Source organism: Loa loa (assembly GCF_000183805.2).
Source record: "Loa loa unplaced genomic scaffold supercont3.32, whole genome shotgun sequence".
Taxonomy (NCBI): Eukaryota; Metazoa; Nematoda; class Chromadorea; order Rhabditida; family Onchocercidae; genus Loa; species Loa loa.
Genome location: NW_018108212.1, coordinates 401,335 through 417,729, shown reverse-complemented (window position 1 = coordinate 417,729; position 16,395 = coordinate 401,335). Strand labels below are relative to the sequence as shown.

Genomic DNA, 16,395 nt, shown 5'->3' with positions numbered 1-16,395 from the left:
ATAATAAATATTGTGTAGTGTAATTGTTGAAGCTTTAAAAATGCGGAAATAAGTAGTGCAGAACTAGTGTGGATCGTTCTACCGAACTATCCATCAGTAACTTACTGATAAATGGCACTTCGTTCCTTTACCTTCCTCAATTCACGGATTATGTTTTTGCAGTGTCTTCCTACTCTTCGTCTTTCTCCCTTAAGCTTATTGAAACAGATGGCACTCGACTTGATTTCCATTCTCTGCTCTGTGTGTTTCACTGTATTGGTCAGTTAACCTCATCATTAAGCAGTTGGTCACTTCTTTCTCTCTCTTTATCGAGCTTCTTTCATCTACCTGACCCATTTAGCCGGATCGCCGGATCGTTGTTAGACTGTCTTTATATTTCTTGCATGAAAAGCAAAACATTTTTACTTTCCACGTGTACGACGAGGTAGAAGAAACACAAAAGTCAACATAAAATCTTTTTCTATTCTTTTGTTTCTCAATTTATGAGATAAATTGATGCAACGTTATTGATGGTCCTGCACCACAGCATGGCTGGCTCCGATCCGGTTAGATCTTCTAGTATCACTTAAAATGATTACTCGTTATGATTGGAAATGTCAGCAGAGGAAAGGGATAGCCTTGTTTTTTAAGATGTTCAATGGCAGTTTCTGAGAAGCCTTCAACTGGCCTTTCAGAAACTGCCATTGAACATCTTGAAAACTTTTTTATACTCATATAAAAAAGTTCCAAATCCTAGATCCAGAACACTTTTATATTTCAATTTTCGAGCGATTTAATCGTTTCATAAGTATCAAAAATAACTAATCCTCAATGCCAAACAATTATGGAATGTCTTGAAAAATATATTCTGTTGAAAGTGACTTCCACTCCTGATATGTCCATTTTTTGGCATCTGTTCATCTAGGATTTGAAGGTCATCATGATAATGCGATTCATAATTGTTGCGATTGTATTAAATGCGGTCTTCGACGAAGTTGGGACAAAAAGTGTTACGTCCGATGGGAACACCAAGGTGCTTCCAGAAAAGTTTCTGGGTACTTTCAAACTCGAAAAAGATGAAAATTTCGACCAGTATCTTGAGGCAAGAGGTCAATCATACAGACTTTATTGGTTAATTTTTGGAAGAATTTGTTTTTTTCAGATTGATATATATACACGTATCTTTAAACATGATCGATAAAACTTTGTAGTATGCCATTTTTTTATTTAAGGTTTCGGATGGTTCATGCGACAAATAATCAAATTGGCTAGTGTCACAAAGGTGTTTCGCAAAGCAAATTCTCAGAAACCAAATCGTTACGATATGGAGAATTTGACAAGTAGAAAGAATACATTGTTTGCTGATTGGGCTCTGGGCGAAGAATTCATTGCGGAATCTCTAGATAGCTTGCAACACAAGGTAAGGCTGTAATTATATCATTTTCAAAGTGAAGAATGGCTAGCTACGATTTCAAAAACTGATTAAATTTAGTCTGAGTACAATCACTTGAAGGATTCCTTAAATTTATAATTTTTAGGATTTTCGTGCAGTAGATATTAATAAAATGTTAAATTGGACGTTGGAATGTGCGCTGTTATAATCGTTGTGGCGCCTTTATAATCGTTGTTTTTCATCAAAATGCTTATGATTGTTAAGCAAAAGCAAACATTATTATTGAGTGATTAGAATGTTCTGAAGATTTCTAGATAACATTTGACCTGAAAGATCTAGACAATATACTGACAGAAACGCATATCAAGGTGGACGATCCAAGTGACATCGAAATTTACGAATACTATCGAGATGGCAATTACTTAATTATGGTAAGGTTACCAGACGTTTGAGCTAAAAGAATTTAAATACTTATTATTCTAGAAACTAATCAACACTTGACAAATTGTTCAACAAGGTTTAACTAACTCTTCCAAAAAAGCGTGACAATATTTTGAACAAGAGAGTATGGTTACTCCATTAATTTATTTCAGAAAGTGACCTGTAAAGGAGTTTCGACAAAACGTTATTACAGGAAGCAGTAATTTGATACTCTCTCATTCCATTATCTTTTATTCAAAGTCATTTGCTCTTCCACGTTGCTTTTATATCGGATGATTCCGTATAAATCCGTTTTAAACTTGTTTTTCTCCATGTTATGCTTTTCCAACAATTGATGATAATAGTAAGAGCAAACTCTGCGAGTGGAAAGCAGGATTTGTTCTGGATGAAGTTATCGGAGTTAAACGTCGCAGTCATTTCGAGAATCTTCAAGGCTATATTATCCGCAATCATGACAGTGATGATTAGACAAGTAACGCTATTACCTGTATGCATTGCAGACAACATCAGTTATGATCAGTAACATCAGCTTTTTACTATTTGATGGTGGCTGATAGCATCGGGTGTTGAAGTTATGAATAAAGCAACAGAATCCGGTGTTATGAGATAATATATATCCCGTAGCATCGAACAACAACATTTTCAACTAAGCATCCGAGTTATATTTTGAGTTGAACTGTCCTAGCATCCAGTGTAATAGATGCGTTTTTATCTATTCACTAATTTTTAAGAATCTTTTGAGCCAAATTACTTCATGCCTATATATTACATGCAGATGCACAATCTTTTTGCATCTCAGATCTTTCCATACTTCAATCAGAATAGTTTCCACTAAACCGAAAATCAGTTCCATAAAAGTTAAACAGAAACTGAGATGAGATTTCTATCAAATTCCGAAGTAAACTCCATAACTTCATCTCTACCACTAAACTAGATAGCTTTAGTAAAAAGATAGCATTTCATCACACTTCACTCTTACATCTTACACTATTGCCCCAAACAATGTGTTGCAATGCAAGCACAGATCAGTGATTAATGGTGAAGGATTTGGATGAATTATATTAAATCAATCCAATTGTCAGTAAACCAACTCATTGGATTGCACATTTTACTTTGGTTCAGTTCATTGTCAAATTTAACAAATTTCCCTTGGCTTCCTTTCATTCCATATCAAATTACCCAACTAATTCATTTCATTCATATCTTTTATTGGTTTGTTGAGTAAAAAGAAATGTTTTCATCTCCCTCCTTTTCATTTATTCATTCCTTCTGCATAAACTAAAATGATTATATTATTGAGATGACTGTCAGAAAACCGTATACAACTTGATGGGAAAATGCATTCAAATCTGACTTCTATCACATCAAATCATATTGGGGGCGCAATTGGCCTCGATTAGAATCTCCCCAGCATTTCATGTCTTCTTCATCACTGCGCATTCAAATGATTTCTCTGCAAGAATTACATTTTGATTGATTATTCCTTGATTACACCATTTCAAATATTTCGAAAGAATAAATTACTCGCATTTTTGATTCATTCAGCCGTAAATTTCTTATTGAAGCTTTTTTATTTCTTTTGTTTACTAATTTATTCATCCACTAACCTGCCCGATTTATTTTTATTTGTTGATCTCTGTGTCCCGTGACATTACAAAAGCAAAAATTGCTTTGCTGATCAAAAAGGAAAGATGAAAAGAAATGATTTGCCCTAATCTTTCTGAAGTTATTCCAAAGTGTCGTTCAACCAATACTGATATAAAGCCAGCTTATCACTTATTTTTTTCTTGTCAATCATCATCAGATATAGTCAGAATCAAAATCCTCAACTGCTTTGCTCCTTTTTACGATAAATATTATTATGCATTAATTACCAGAACTAGATTTATACAATAAACAAGTATAACCATCGATATTATTTGTATTCATTCAAAAAATTCATATTGCTTAAAAAGTTAACCTTTCTATTAAGCAGTGAAATTATCAGTGCCAATATGTTTGTAACACAGTGATAATTTTATTCTTTCAAAAGATCCTTAAGCAGAACAAGCATATCAGGTCTAGCTAATTTCATGATTTGTTACCTTTTCATCATAAAATAACAATGGTGAAAGAACTTCTTCCTCATTCTTTCTTTGAAAACTACGATTGATATATGATAAAAAGAAAAATATGCAAAAGAGCTATCTTAAGAAAGCCATAATTTTTTAATGAAGAAACAATGAGCAAGGAGAGTACCTTAGAATTAATTAATAGTTATTGTTGATGATGGAATTTGGGTACATAAGGATTGCCATTTTAATCCATCATAAGATAACGAAAAAAAAAAAAAGGAAAGAGAAGAGAAGATGAAGAGCCGTGCAAATCAGGTCAGCTCACTTCAAACTTACCAAATTCGTCATTATATGCACGGATTGATGAGGAAATAAAGCGATGAAATACAGTCAATTCTAAATACGTTTCGAAACTCTTATCACTGCTTTTATTTCTGGGAGAATTAATTCAAGACAGTATTATGACTTATTAACTCGTTCATTATTAGCGGAAAAGCTTGAAGTTAGAACTAGTCTCATCAGTCTTGATGTCATTTTTGGGAGTTCATAAAACTTTTCTGGCTTACACTTCATTCCCAAATCAATCAGATGAATTCAATATTTATCCTACGAGTACGAAGTAGCATTGAGGATCTACCTGTGGGTTCTTTTTATTTGCATTAAGCGCTATCTTTGTTTTATTCTGGACCATACACTCTCGTCTTAGTAATCAAATGGTAAGTTAGTAACATTATGTATAAAACTCTTAATGCTCTAAAACATTTCAACGCTAAAAAGTTCCAGGTGATAGTAATTTCAATCGATAACCTTGAAATTCGTTTGACAAGCTCGGATAAACTGATTTAGTTCTCGATGAATCATTGTACTGCTATCAGTTAAAACTGATTGTTCTACACTGAAATCATTTGGAATTTAAGGATAATAAGCTAGTTGCGTTATAAACTTTCATACGCTTTCACTGAAAATCTCTCTTATTAAATCAGTCAATATCCCGAACTTCGCGCTGCATCAGTAATTTGATTCTGAAATAGATTTTCAGGAATCAAAATGTTGATTTGAAATTTTCTATTTAAACTTTCTTTTACCCATATTCTTCTTTACGGAATCATTTTGTGGGATGTTTGCACTATCAACGCACTGTTTTTGCAGGTCATCACTCTATGAAACCAAACTTTTCATGGCTGCCACCGTTGCTCTTGCTTACTTTCCCTTATTCATTTTCCAATGATTCCAGAAAACTGCCCAGTGTATTTTTTGGAAGATATACGCTCGAAAAATCTATTAATCTGGATGAATACCTCACCGCTCGAGGTTTGCTATCTCGATTGTTCATACTGTTGAGCATTCGAATCATGCAATACAATCTTTGCAATCAATGACATTTGTCCTCTATTACAAATCAATATTAACTTGTTCTTTGGGTATTAAATACTAATCTGGGGATAAGAACAATATACCAATGCAGGCAGTAGATCGGTCCACTAGCATATTGCACTTTTAAATTGAATACTTTAATCTCCATAATAAACAATCATCAAATGATTATGAAAAAAAACATTACTCAGTGAATAAATCATATTGCATATTACTGGATCTCAATAGCCGAGGATTCAAATTGTAGAAATTGTGTCGTCCTTTGATAATTACAAACACTTTTCAGGCTACAAGTGGCTTACACGTCGGCTTATCCTGATAGCAAGTGTCACAAAAGTAATTCGAAAAGCAGCTTCAGGGTTGCCTTTACGGTACGATATGGAAACTCTTACTTGGAAGAAAAATGTGCTTTACATGGATTTCGAGCTTGGTACTTCTTTTCTAACTGATCACTTGGAGGATGGCTTATTTAATGTATGTTATTCATATTATATCGCCTTTACAGATGAAAAAATAAGCAACCAATGTTGCATGAAATTCGCAGTAGAAAATTTGCTACTTTAACAATCAATCTGTCACTTTCATTACCAAAACAGAAATGGTCTGTTTACACAATAAATACAGAACTAACAAAGCAGAAACCACTCTACAGTTCTGCTACAAAATATATATGAAGGCCTAAAAATCATTTCACGGATTTACTTCTACAATATTCTATCTTTTGCAAATTACTAATGGCCTCTATAATGTTTATTTCTCGATTTAGAGATGCAAGAGGACAAAAAACTGTACAAAGTATTGATGCCTTCATTATCTTACGAATAGTTCATTTGAAATATAATGTGTTTAATAGTAGGTGGCAATTAATTACAGCAATAAAAAAAAGCATGCATCATTTATAGGTAACAATAGACACGAGTCAAAATGGAGCGGTGATGACAGAAAATGTGATACGTGTAGAAAATCCAGACGATCATGAAACGTTTCAATATACCCGAGAAGATGATTATCTTATCATGGTATGTTTGGTATTCCAGTCAGTTTATTGAATACATTTTTCTCTGAATCAGATGTGATTACTTACTTTAAAACTTAATCGGCGCAAAAAGTACGCGATGGCAGCAAATTTTAAAAGTTTTATACAACAGTTCATTTTCATGCATTACTTGCTTTGGATTGACATGGGTCATTTTATGATTAAAATATTAATCGAATCTTAAATTATAGAATGGGAAATAACTGGGAATATTTCAGCGTACTACGTGGAAAGGCGTAAGTGCAACTGGTTTCTATCGAAAAGTATGCTCCTATGACATAAATAATCCTCCTGAATTTTGCTAAATTTTTTACTACACGCAATGGTATATTACCACATTGCAGGCGGGTTTGATGTCCATTATTCCTTTACGTAATTTATAGAGTTGACCAGTTTGACCAACTGCACTGATGCATTCAGTTTATTAAACGCATCTTTTGGCGAAAAAAGGGTGATGGGAGTGCTGTCTGCAATTTATAAAGTGATAGGAATGATATTAATTTCAAGTCAAAGCTCAGTCAGCCGAATATCTTATAAAGTTCGTCTTCTGAATGATTTGTCCTTGTTTCCCTTGTAATAAGATCCTGAGCTGTTGTTGACTTTAAACTTGTAACTCTGTATTCTCGGTCATTTAATGACTTCTGTAAGAACTCCCTTAACCACTTATAATAAATTATAAAATATTCTTAACGTATATAATTGATAGCATTGAATCTATTACTGCTGCAAATTGAAGCAATCAGCTATTTAATGTGCCGATACATGAAATCTCTAAAAGAAAAACATGTGGAAATGTTAACTAATTAAATAGAAAAAAAAGTAGTGCCAGACTAGTTGTACGTGTTACTCATCGAATGATAAAAACATGATTGAACTTCAGTCCAGAATAACAGGTATAAAAGTTTGGTTTTTAAACTCCGCTGCGAGCAGGTTCGCATGTCAACGACACGAATTATGCATGCGGTTTTGTCATACATAGTAAATCTCATAGAAGAATTTTTTCCGTTTTCCAATTGAAAATTTCTTTCTAATTGGAAAATTTTTCCATTGATTTCATAAAATCATAATTTCGAATAAGCAATAATCAGTTTAAGTAAACATTGACGTTTAGAGAGAACCAGTTACTGCTGCCTATAGTCAATGGTTTTTAACACAAATTGCAGTACTGATTTCAGTTGACTGACTCACAATACTCATCTTCGGCTCTTAAAGATGTTACATTGCAGGTTATTTCTTTGGTACATCTATCCAAACCAATTAAATATACTATGTACTAATATATATGCATAATATTCTGTCGCCGGCAAAATATTTTCTGACGACGACGATGAATCACATTCAACGCTCTGTTGACCATGTAGAGCTTGTCCTTGTCCGCAATAACGTATCGTCATCATCATTATCATCTACCAGACACCCTCATCGCTTTTCTAAATATGTATCCATTTGAGATGTCATTCAGTTTGAGGTTATTCCTGTCGGATTACTGAAATTAAAGTTACATTCAAATAGAATTTCTACAATATATTCCAAACAGGATGACAAAATCCTGTAAGCAAAATTAAAGTAATGAGGAGGATATAAGCTAACAATGAGGGAATGTCACAAGGATATCTCAGTATCTATTCGGACTATAGATCATGCAGCCATATCTATATGATAACCCAGTCCAGCTTACTAAAGTTTCTCTTCTAATTTTAGGTGTATATATATGGAAAAAACCCTACAAAATCAGTTTTTACAATTCAAGCAGACCATAGCGTTCTCTTCGTCCATCCGTCACCATTGGAAACAAGCTACAATATTCCTTCCTTCCACTAAATAAATACCTATCCGACAGTACATCTCCAGCTTAACGAAGGACGAATTCCTATATCGCAATCATTATGCAACCTATCAACAAACTGAAAATCAACTATTACTGAAGACAACACAAGGAATTGAATTGATCATATTGCTTGCTTATTCTATAACATATTTATCATTTATTGTGGATTTATCACGTCCTATATTTTACATATATATATTTGCTGTTGTTAACTAGTAATATTGTTCAAGAATAATATTACATCCCGATTAAACCTGTACCGTTGAAAAATAAACTCGATGAATTAGCTTTTCCGACAGTTTCCGTCCTATTTCATTATAGAGACTATGTTTAATCGTAGTTTTTAAACAGTAGCACATAATAAAAGCAATTTTGGTAGTCAATCTGACGAAGATGACATCATTATCGTATGATTAGTTATTAAGTATTGTGATTATACGGAAGATCTCGTTACTATGCGGCGGTATAGTTATGTCGCGAATCCCTATGACACATTATCAGGCTGTTACTTCACTTATTTGTTAATTATTGAAGCTTTAATAAAAAGTTGAATGCTTCGCCTTAGTATGACATGGTGTTATTGTACATGCACGAAAGAAAGCTGAAGCTGAAGCTATTCACTGTCGCCACCATCAAAAATAATAATAACACATCATTGCACATCGACTGAATCTAGAAGTTGCATTTTACAAATTTGTAAGCTAATGGCAAAACCACACCAAAAATGAGAATAGATGGATTACCAATTAATTGCTTATCCAGTTAGTGGTATTCCAGTGAGTGTCACATACTTCATTTTTATTTTAGTCCTCTCACTTCTCGAAAGTGAAACATTTGTTAGCTCATTTACAAGTTATTTTAGTCCGATAGGTCAAATTGAACTATAAGACAGAAACGCACGGATGGTGAGTCGTTCCAGAAAGTGAAAGGGAAGGAGGAAAATGTTAGTTATACTTCGTTCAGCATTTCTTTTTCCTACTGAAGTTTGCTTTCCATGTATCGTTACTATCTTTACATAAATACTTTAAAGGCATTCATTCGCCTTTTGAGGTTACTCTCTTCCTACCGTAATAACTTCCTTACCACACCTGTTAATATTTAATCAGAGTTTGATGAAATACTCGGGACGAAAAGGAGTGCTTAACAAAAAATCAACGAAATATTCATTGTGATGTGCCCAATGCAATTGAATGACATGTGTTTTCTATGATTATTAATATGCAGAAAAAACAAAATAATTATTTGCAAAATAACTGTTGCAAGTGTAATACGGTCAGGTTCCGGATCAATATATTTCGATCAGATGCTTGCTTGTAAAGTTTCTGAGTTGAAGACCAGATAATCATGTCCAAATAAAGCTAATTAGGAAGTAGTTAAAAATTTAAAGACATGTTTAGAGACCGTTCCATCCTAACAATGCTGGCAGCAGCAGTGTAATGGTGCTAATGATAGATATTTTGTTTACTTCAATCAACCGATGTACTCATGAATTCAAATAATATGTCCGGTCTGTCTGGACACATATCAGGTTCCTAGAACCTTATCTTGTGGTCACTCGATTCCTTTCATGTGCATTGTCATTAGTTTAATAAGAAATATTTGTGAGCAAATAGGTTTTTCGTTGATAATGATAAGGATGGAATAAGTTACTTCAAAGAGACATAAATCATTAACATACAGACTTGCTTCTTACTTTAGGTATTGCTTTTCTTAGTTCTCATAGTTTTTTCTGCCTATTTTCTTTTTAAATCACGCTTTTTATTAAATAATTGGTGTTTGCAAGTGCACTCAAAACACTTATGCAAGTCAACCAACTTAATTTATCAAGGTTGTAATGTGTTAGATGTTGTTGATGACCACGCTACATCGGTAAAACGGTTTTCAGAGATGTTCGTTAGGTAATGGATTATAAAAAAAGGATTGCATATTTTTTCCAAGCTTTCGAATTTGATCAAAATTTGTTGAATCTTAACCATAATTCATTTTTGTTTTAATCGATAGTTTACACTGCGATGATCGGTTAGAAAGACTGAGATATCCAAAGACAGAATTTTTTATGTCATTGTTAAACTTTATTGAAAAACGCCGCTTCAATGCAATAGCGCAATAAGTGAGGCCTTATTAATGTATGTATATTAGAAATGATTAGGAATACATATGCTGTTTTTTGAAATAGCACTAATTCCGGAATAAGCACTTTAAGAAACTGAAACGGAGATTGCGAATTAAAATATATGGATTTTTGTAAACGGTTATCCATGTTCTGATTCCATCGTAAATATGATTTTTTTTTTCGAACATAGCTATTAAGAACATGCTATCTTAGGCCAACTTTAGGTATAGCTTATGGGATATTTCATATTGCTATTTTGCTATTGTTACCTAGCAGAGATGAGAAGCTATTAGCAGAATTAAAAACTAATAAGACATTGCCCGAATGTGGGAAAGTTGAAGGAATAAAATGCACTGAAAATGCATCAAACTGCATCAGAATGCGTTTAATTCATCTTTTTCTTCATTTTTCGATTGAAATTCTTGATTGTGAACAAAACTAAGCAATATTACCTGCACTGAATATATGCAGGTAATTTTGCCAGATCGTTTATAATAGGAAATATAAAGGGAAATGAAACAATCTTTCCTATCCAATCATTTCATATAAGTGGAATGTTATCACTGTTAGCGAAAATAATTTATTCGTTTCAATTCGGAAACATTAATGTCTTCCAGTACTACAGACTGCATGTCAAGTTTAAAATTCGCGATGATTTTTTCCGTGTGGAAGATATTTGTAAAATGCACGTGCTGAGAAGGTAACACTGTTGGATTCTACGTACTTGCAATATCATTAAAGTATTATGTTTTCAGAAATTAAAATATATAATATCTGTTTGTGGAAAGTGAATGTTGCAGAGCTTGCATAGCACTTTATATTTTGTAAGTGATATCTTACGTATCAGAGTGTTATCATGAAAGGAATAAGTGAAACATTCCATAAAGTGTCTATTATTCAAACATCGATAGTTGTCGAGATTAGTGGGATGTAGTTCCAGCGCAAAGATTGAATTCAAGTAATTGTCTAAAATCGGTTCACTAATTCAAGAAATTGCTTAAAATCGGTTTACTAATTCGAATAATTTTCTAAAATCGATTTACTATCTTCGCCGAAAAGCAAAATTCCATACTTTGCAATTAAACATAATTATTAATCAAGGCCAAGACATCAAACAATCATTGTTTTGCTGTGAAATCCACAAATGTACTGTGACTCTCTAGTCAGAGATAAATAAATCAAATAATTTATTCGGTTTATTCTTTCTTCTTTCTGGTTTCGCTCTCTATTACAGTGTCTATTCAATTTCAGATTTAATATTTAGTGTACTTACTTGGCTCACTAAACAACAACTCCCGCACGCCCTTTGCATGGCTCAGTTCCAGGAACTCCAGGCTTGTGACACAATGGATGCACTTAATATGTTAGCTTAGAGAGTATGCAAAAGTGAATCGATTACAACGTTCATTTTGAGTAGCAAAACTTATGATAATCTATGTAAAAGTTGATGAAAATTCAGGATATACTTCACACTGGCGGGGTCTAGGGTAATTCAAATATATTTCATTTAGTATGTCTCAGACTGTTGACTGTTAATAATGATACAGTATACAATACAGATAAATCCATGCTAGCTGATATAGAAAGCAATAAGCAGTTGTTTGAACCATCTTAACAGAAATGTTGTTGCCCAAAAACATCTGGCTGCACAATTCAAGTATCATGCTGTATTCCGGGGAATTCTGCGGTTGAAGCTCTTGAGAGACTCTTGCAACTACGATAGTGCCTAATCAATGATGGAAAGGGTATCCATGCAACCCTTCTTTGACAGCTGTTATGATACATGCGAAACAATCATTTCAACTGCAATATTTGAAATCCCTGGCAATCGTTCACTAGTCACAGGGGATGAAGCATTTCACTAGCAACGGTTGGAAAGTCTTGATACCTCTCTTCTGTTGTGAACTTTTCCTTACCGTCCACTTTTCCATCTTGTCTTTGGTCAGTGAATTTTGGTCCAAAAAGCATTCCTCCATAATTATATTAGCCAAGCCCAATGCATCACATGCTCCTATTAGCAGAAAGCTCGCAAAACATGAATTTTTTTCCATTTCAATTCCAGTGTTAGCATTAGCATTGTCATCATCACTTCTTAAGCCATCTTCAAAATGATCGCTTCTCTTTTCTCTGTTTATACTTCATTTCATTCTTCCTAATTCCATTTACCTATATTTAGATTTATTCCTAAATTCGGTATTTTTATTTCTTCTCTTAAAAAGAAATATGAAATCTCTGATGAAAAGTGACAACTTCATGCTTTTATGTCTCTTAATGGCTGATAGAAAGAATAGGGAATGCGGGAAGGATGCATCCTGAAAGAGTTGCAAGCGACAGGTGAATTTTTTTCTACTTGTTTTGCGGAAGCTATTTGATAAAGAACTACAAGGGTGTTAGTTTATTCTGAATATTGACGTTAGTTTTTTTTTTTCTTTATTGTATTATAAAGACGTTAATTTGAAGAATGTTCAGTGACTTCATTTTGTCACATATCGACTAATTATTTCTTAGTTTTGCCATTCACTTCCTTTGTCTCGATAAAAATATATTTTATTATGCGAATGATATGATACTGAAAAATAGAGCCAATGTAAGTGAAACAATTCAGTTTAAATTTTATTTGCGCCTGTATCAGCCTTAATTATCTTCAGTGTAAAAAATAAGTATTACAAGACTTTACAATACACGTTTTTTACGTTTCAATGCATTTAGAAAGTTTGTATTGTATCCACAATTCTCTCTTTATGCTTAAATATATAAATATAATTTCAATAATTATGCACTAAACATGTAGAAATATCCGTTGTAAGTCAGTCAGCCCGCATTGTTTCGTTCATAAATTCAAGTTGAATATTGCAAATTAATGGATGATTTGGAAATACTTTATTCCATCGATCGTAGAAAATATATAAAAAAAGGATTACTATCCGGTATCCGTATCCGATATTTATTAGCTTAAATATAAACGTTTATTAACATTTTAAACACTTATTAGCTGCATTTTACTTGTCGCATTTACAATATAGTTTCAGGAAATAGTACATTCAATTTTGGATACTATGAAATAAGTGGAAGAGGAATAAGGGCGAATATTCTGGATAGGTTTCAGCTACAATGCTATTCGACCCCAAGTAGGACTCCATAATCATCCACCCAATCCATGAAAACATAATTTTGAGTCGAGGCGATTTCAGTGGTCACTAAATTACTTAGCGTACCATCAATCTTGGTCACAGTGGAGTTTATCATGTCTTAGGTTCTCTAGTGGACTTGGTAACCAATACTATAAAATATTTCTGTGGAACCACAAAATTTTGGAAGTAAAATTTAATGCAGAAAACACGAGCTCGTGTAAAGTACAGGAAAACAGAAAAAGAGGTGTCCGGTATGTCGCAGGATATCGCTTAAAAATCCAAAAATTTTTCATTTCCCACATTTGAATTTTTGTGTTTTGGAATAAAATTAATAGTAAAGTTTACTAAAAAAAGCTTCCATAGCTTCGATAGCTCCTATAAAAAAGCTCCCATGTATTCATTTGTGTTCCCTCTTTTCTAAATTTCTAACAACTCCTTTGTTCGTTTATTTTGAACTTAAACTAAAGAGCTAGTAAGGATTTGGAGTTGAAATAAAAGAATAGAACAAAATCACATTCATCATTACATGAAGTATGCGATCCGTACGTAAAGTTTCGTGACAATTTCTTATTAATACTAAATTAATGAACTTTGATTTGCCGATACTATGAATTGCTAAAGTCTTTTCTCAGACTGCTACTTTACTATTATTTTTTTCTCTTTTGAACTGCATTTGTATTGGTCGACAAGTTTCTGTGTCATTTTTATACACATTTCATATTTTTGACTGCATCAATTCAAATCTGGAAAAATATAAAACGATCAAATTTAGAGTTATGTGAGAATTGGATAGAATTGGCTTTGGTTGATTGTAATTTTGTCTGACTTAAAATTACTATGAATTTCATGCTCGAGAAAACACTAAGAGTATGTAATTCCTAAGGAATAAAATTTCAAAAATTACCTCATGCCATCCCTCAGTTAGATTTGAATTGAAAAATTCGCTTAAATTTTCTTTTCTTTTAGCACTATTTCTTTAGTTTAAAATGAATATAACAGAAGCAATAAGTAAGTAATAAATATTTTTGGAGAACATAAAGCAAGAAATGAACATTAAAATGATGTATAACATGACCGTTCATTTATATTAATGTTTTCTAATCAAAGCAGCAAATTTCAGCAATGCAGAAAAAGCAATTACCTTTATATTAACAAATCCAACAAGAATTTGTCCCATAAATAAATAGCCAATTTTAGAAATCGTTATAATGATTCTTTCTGCTAATTATTTATCATTTTACTATTGCTTCTATATTTATTTTAAATTAAGGAAATGATATTTGACAAAGAGAAAATTTGACTGATTTTTTAGATTTAAGTATGTTTATAATGAACTGCAAACAAATAATAGTAATGGCAAATCGTAATGTCATTAGGTTATTTGACTCAAAAACTACTTATGAAAATATAGTGCAACTGCGATTCAAAAAGTTTTGCGCAAGAAACCAGACCTTCGAGGATGAAAAAGGCAGTGACCTGTCTCTCGAAATTGACAATGATCCCCAGAGAGCAATATCAAGGTTGATCTCATATTAATACGAAAAGTTACTGCAATGTCACCCGTATTATTCAACATTTCAAGCAAATTGAGAAAATAAGAGACTCAATAAATGGATCTGTTTTATGAATTGATCAATAATCGTCATTTTCAACTATTTCATCTTTCATACTAACAACGGACATTTCTCAATTGGACTATGATAAATGACGAAACATAATTTATATACAACGATTGCCATAGAGGATCATCTGAGTATTTGGCCGAAAAGAGCTCTAATGTACTTCAAAAGCCGAATATACCGGAAATAATCAAGATTGTTTGATGGTCAGTTGTCATTACAACTTTTGATTTTTGGCGAAATCGTTTCACATAAAAAATATATTCAGGAAATCGTTACGGTAAACAGAAAACTATTATATTTTATGCTATTTTCGGTCTGCAAAAAAGATCCTTTAAGACAACATTTCAAAAATCGAAAACCGATGCTTCAGAAGTTAAAGAATTTTGCAATGAAGAGTTAAGAAGTGCGGAATAAACGGCAGTATCCGTCTGATCTCTAGCCAATTGACTATCATTTCATAAAAAAGAAGTAGTTCCACATCCAGCAAAAGTTCGCTGAATTCTGAAATACGAGTTTATATGCTGCAGAAATAGAAAACTCTCTTTTATTTGGCACCAGTATACTGGTTATTACTCTTCCTACTTTGATTAATAAAAATGTGTTCAGTTCTAGATATAATGATTTGAAATTTACAGTTCAAATGTTTTGCATCATTTCTTCAATATGTTAGCCAGTTACTTTTCATTCATAAGAGAACTTCTCATCCGCAGTAAAAACCTGAAATTTTTATTTCAATAAAAATAAAATTAAGCAGAAAATTTTGAGAAAATCTATACTATAAACTTCACTAAGCGCTCTCTTCAAAAGTCATTTTAATTAAATTTTTTCAAAGCTGACCTTTACGAGAGTAATTTAATCATGTTGATATTATCAAAAACTTCATTTTATGCATATCTCACTTAATTATTCATATAAGTAATTTCTGCGCATACCTGTGCAATGAAGTGCGATTATTCGAAGGTCATTATTAGCAGTTGCGCTCCACAAAATCTGAACTGGGCGCTTCTGTGTAACGTAATTTAGACAATAAGTTGAATTTATAATCGAAATACTTTGAAATACTTGTGAGTTTCGTCGGATTAAAATCAAGTCGGTGACACAGAAATTTGCTATACAATTCGACCAATAAGTGTTTATTGCTTGTGCAAGATAATGGGTTCATTTGCATTTTTTTTCTTCTTTCAATCATCATATTTTACAGATTCATTTAAGTTCATTTAAGTCATTTAAGTTAAATAATCAGTTAAATAACCAGTCATTTAAGTTAAATAATCCAGTTCTGACATCCGTTGCTGAGGGATCCATCTTTATAATAATTTTCAGTTTTCATTTTCGTTCCTCATATTACTATGAGGCTGGTAATCACACACACACAGACACACACACATATATATATATATATATATATATATATATATATATAC

At 32.6% G+C, this 16,395-nt stretch overlaps 2 protein-coding genes across 2 annotated transcripts; both read left to right on the top strand.

Moving 5' to 3' along the window:
* Window positions 1–905: 905 nt before the first annotated feature.
* LOAG_06849 (embryonic fatty acid-binding protein Bm-FAB-1) lies at window positions 906–1,824 on the top strand (the record flags this gene model as incomplete). Its single annotated transcript, XM_003142385.2, has 3 exons — window positions 906–1,088; window positions 1,212–1,399; window positions 1,687–1,824. The coding sequence occupies exons 1-3, from the start codon at window positions 920–922 to the stop codon at window positions 1,822–1,824; spliced, it is 495 nt and encodes a 164-aa protein (XP_003142433.2). The 5' UTR covers window positions 906–919.
* A 3,203-nt stretch (window positions 1,825–5,027) lies between these two features.
* Window positions 5,028–6,582, top strand: LOAG_06848 (hypothetical protein; the record flags this gene model as incomplete). The annotated part of the gene is made up of 4 exons (XM_003142384.1): window positions 5,028–5,178; window positions 5,528–5,715; window positions 6,144–6,260; window positions 6,496–6,582. 4 exons carry the CDS (start codon window positions 5,028–5,030, stop codon window positions 6,580–6,582), a joined length of 543 nt encoding a protein of 180 aa, XP_003142432.1.
* Between the last annotated feature and the right edge of the window lie 9,813 nt (window positions 6,583–16,395).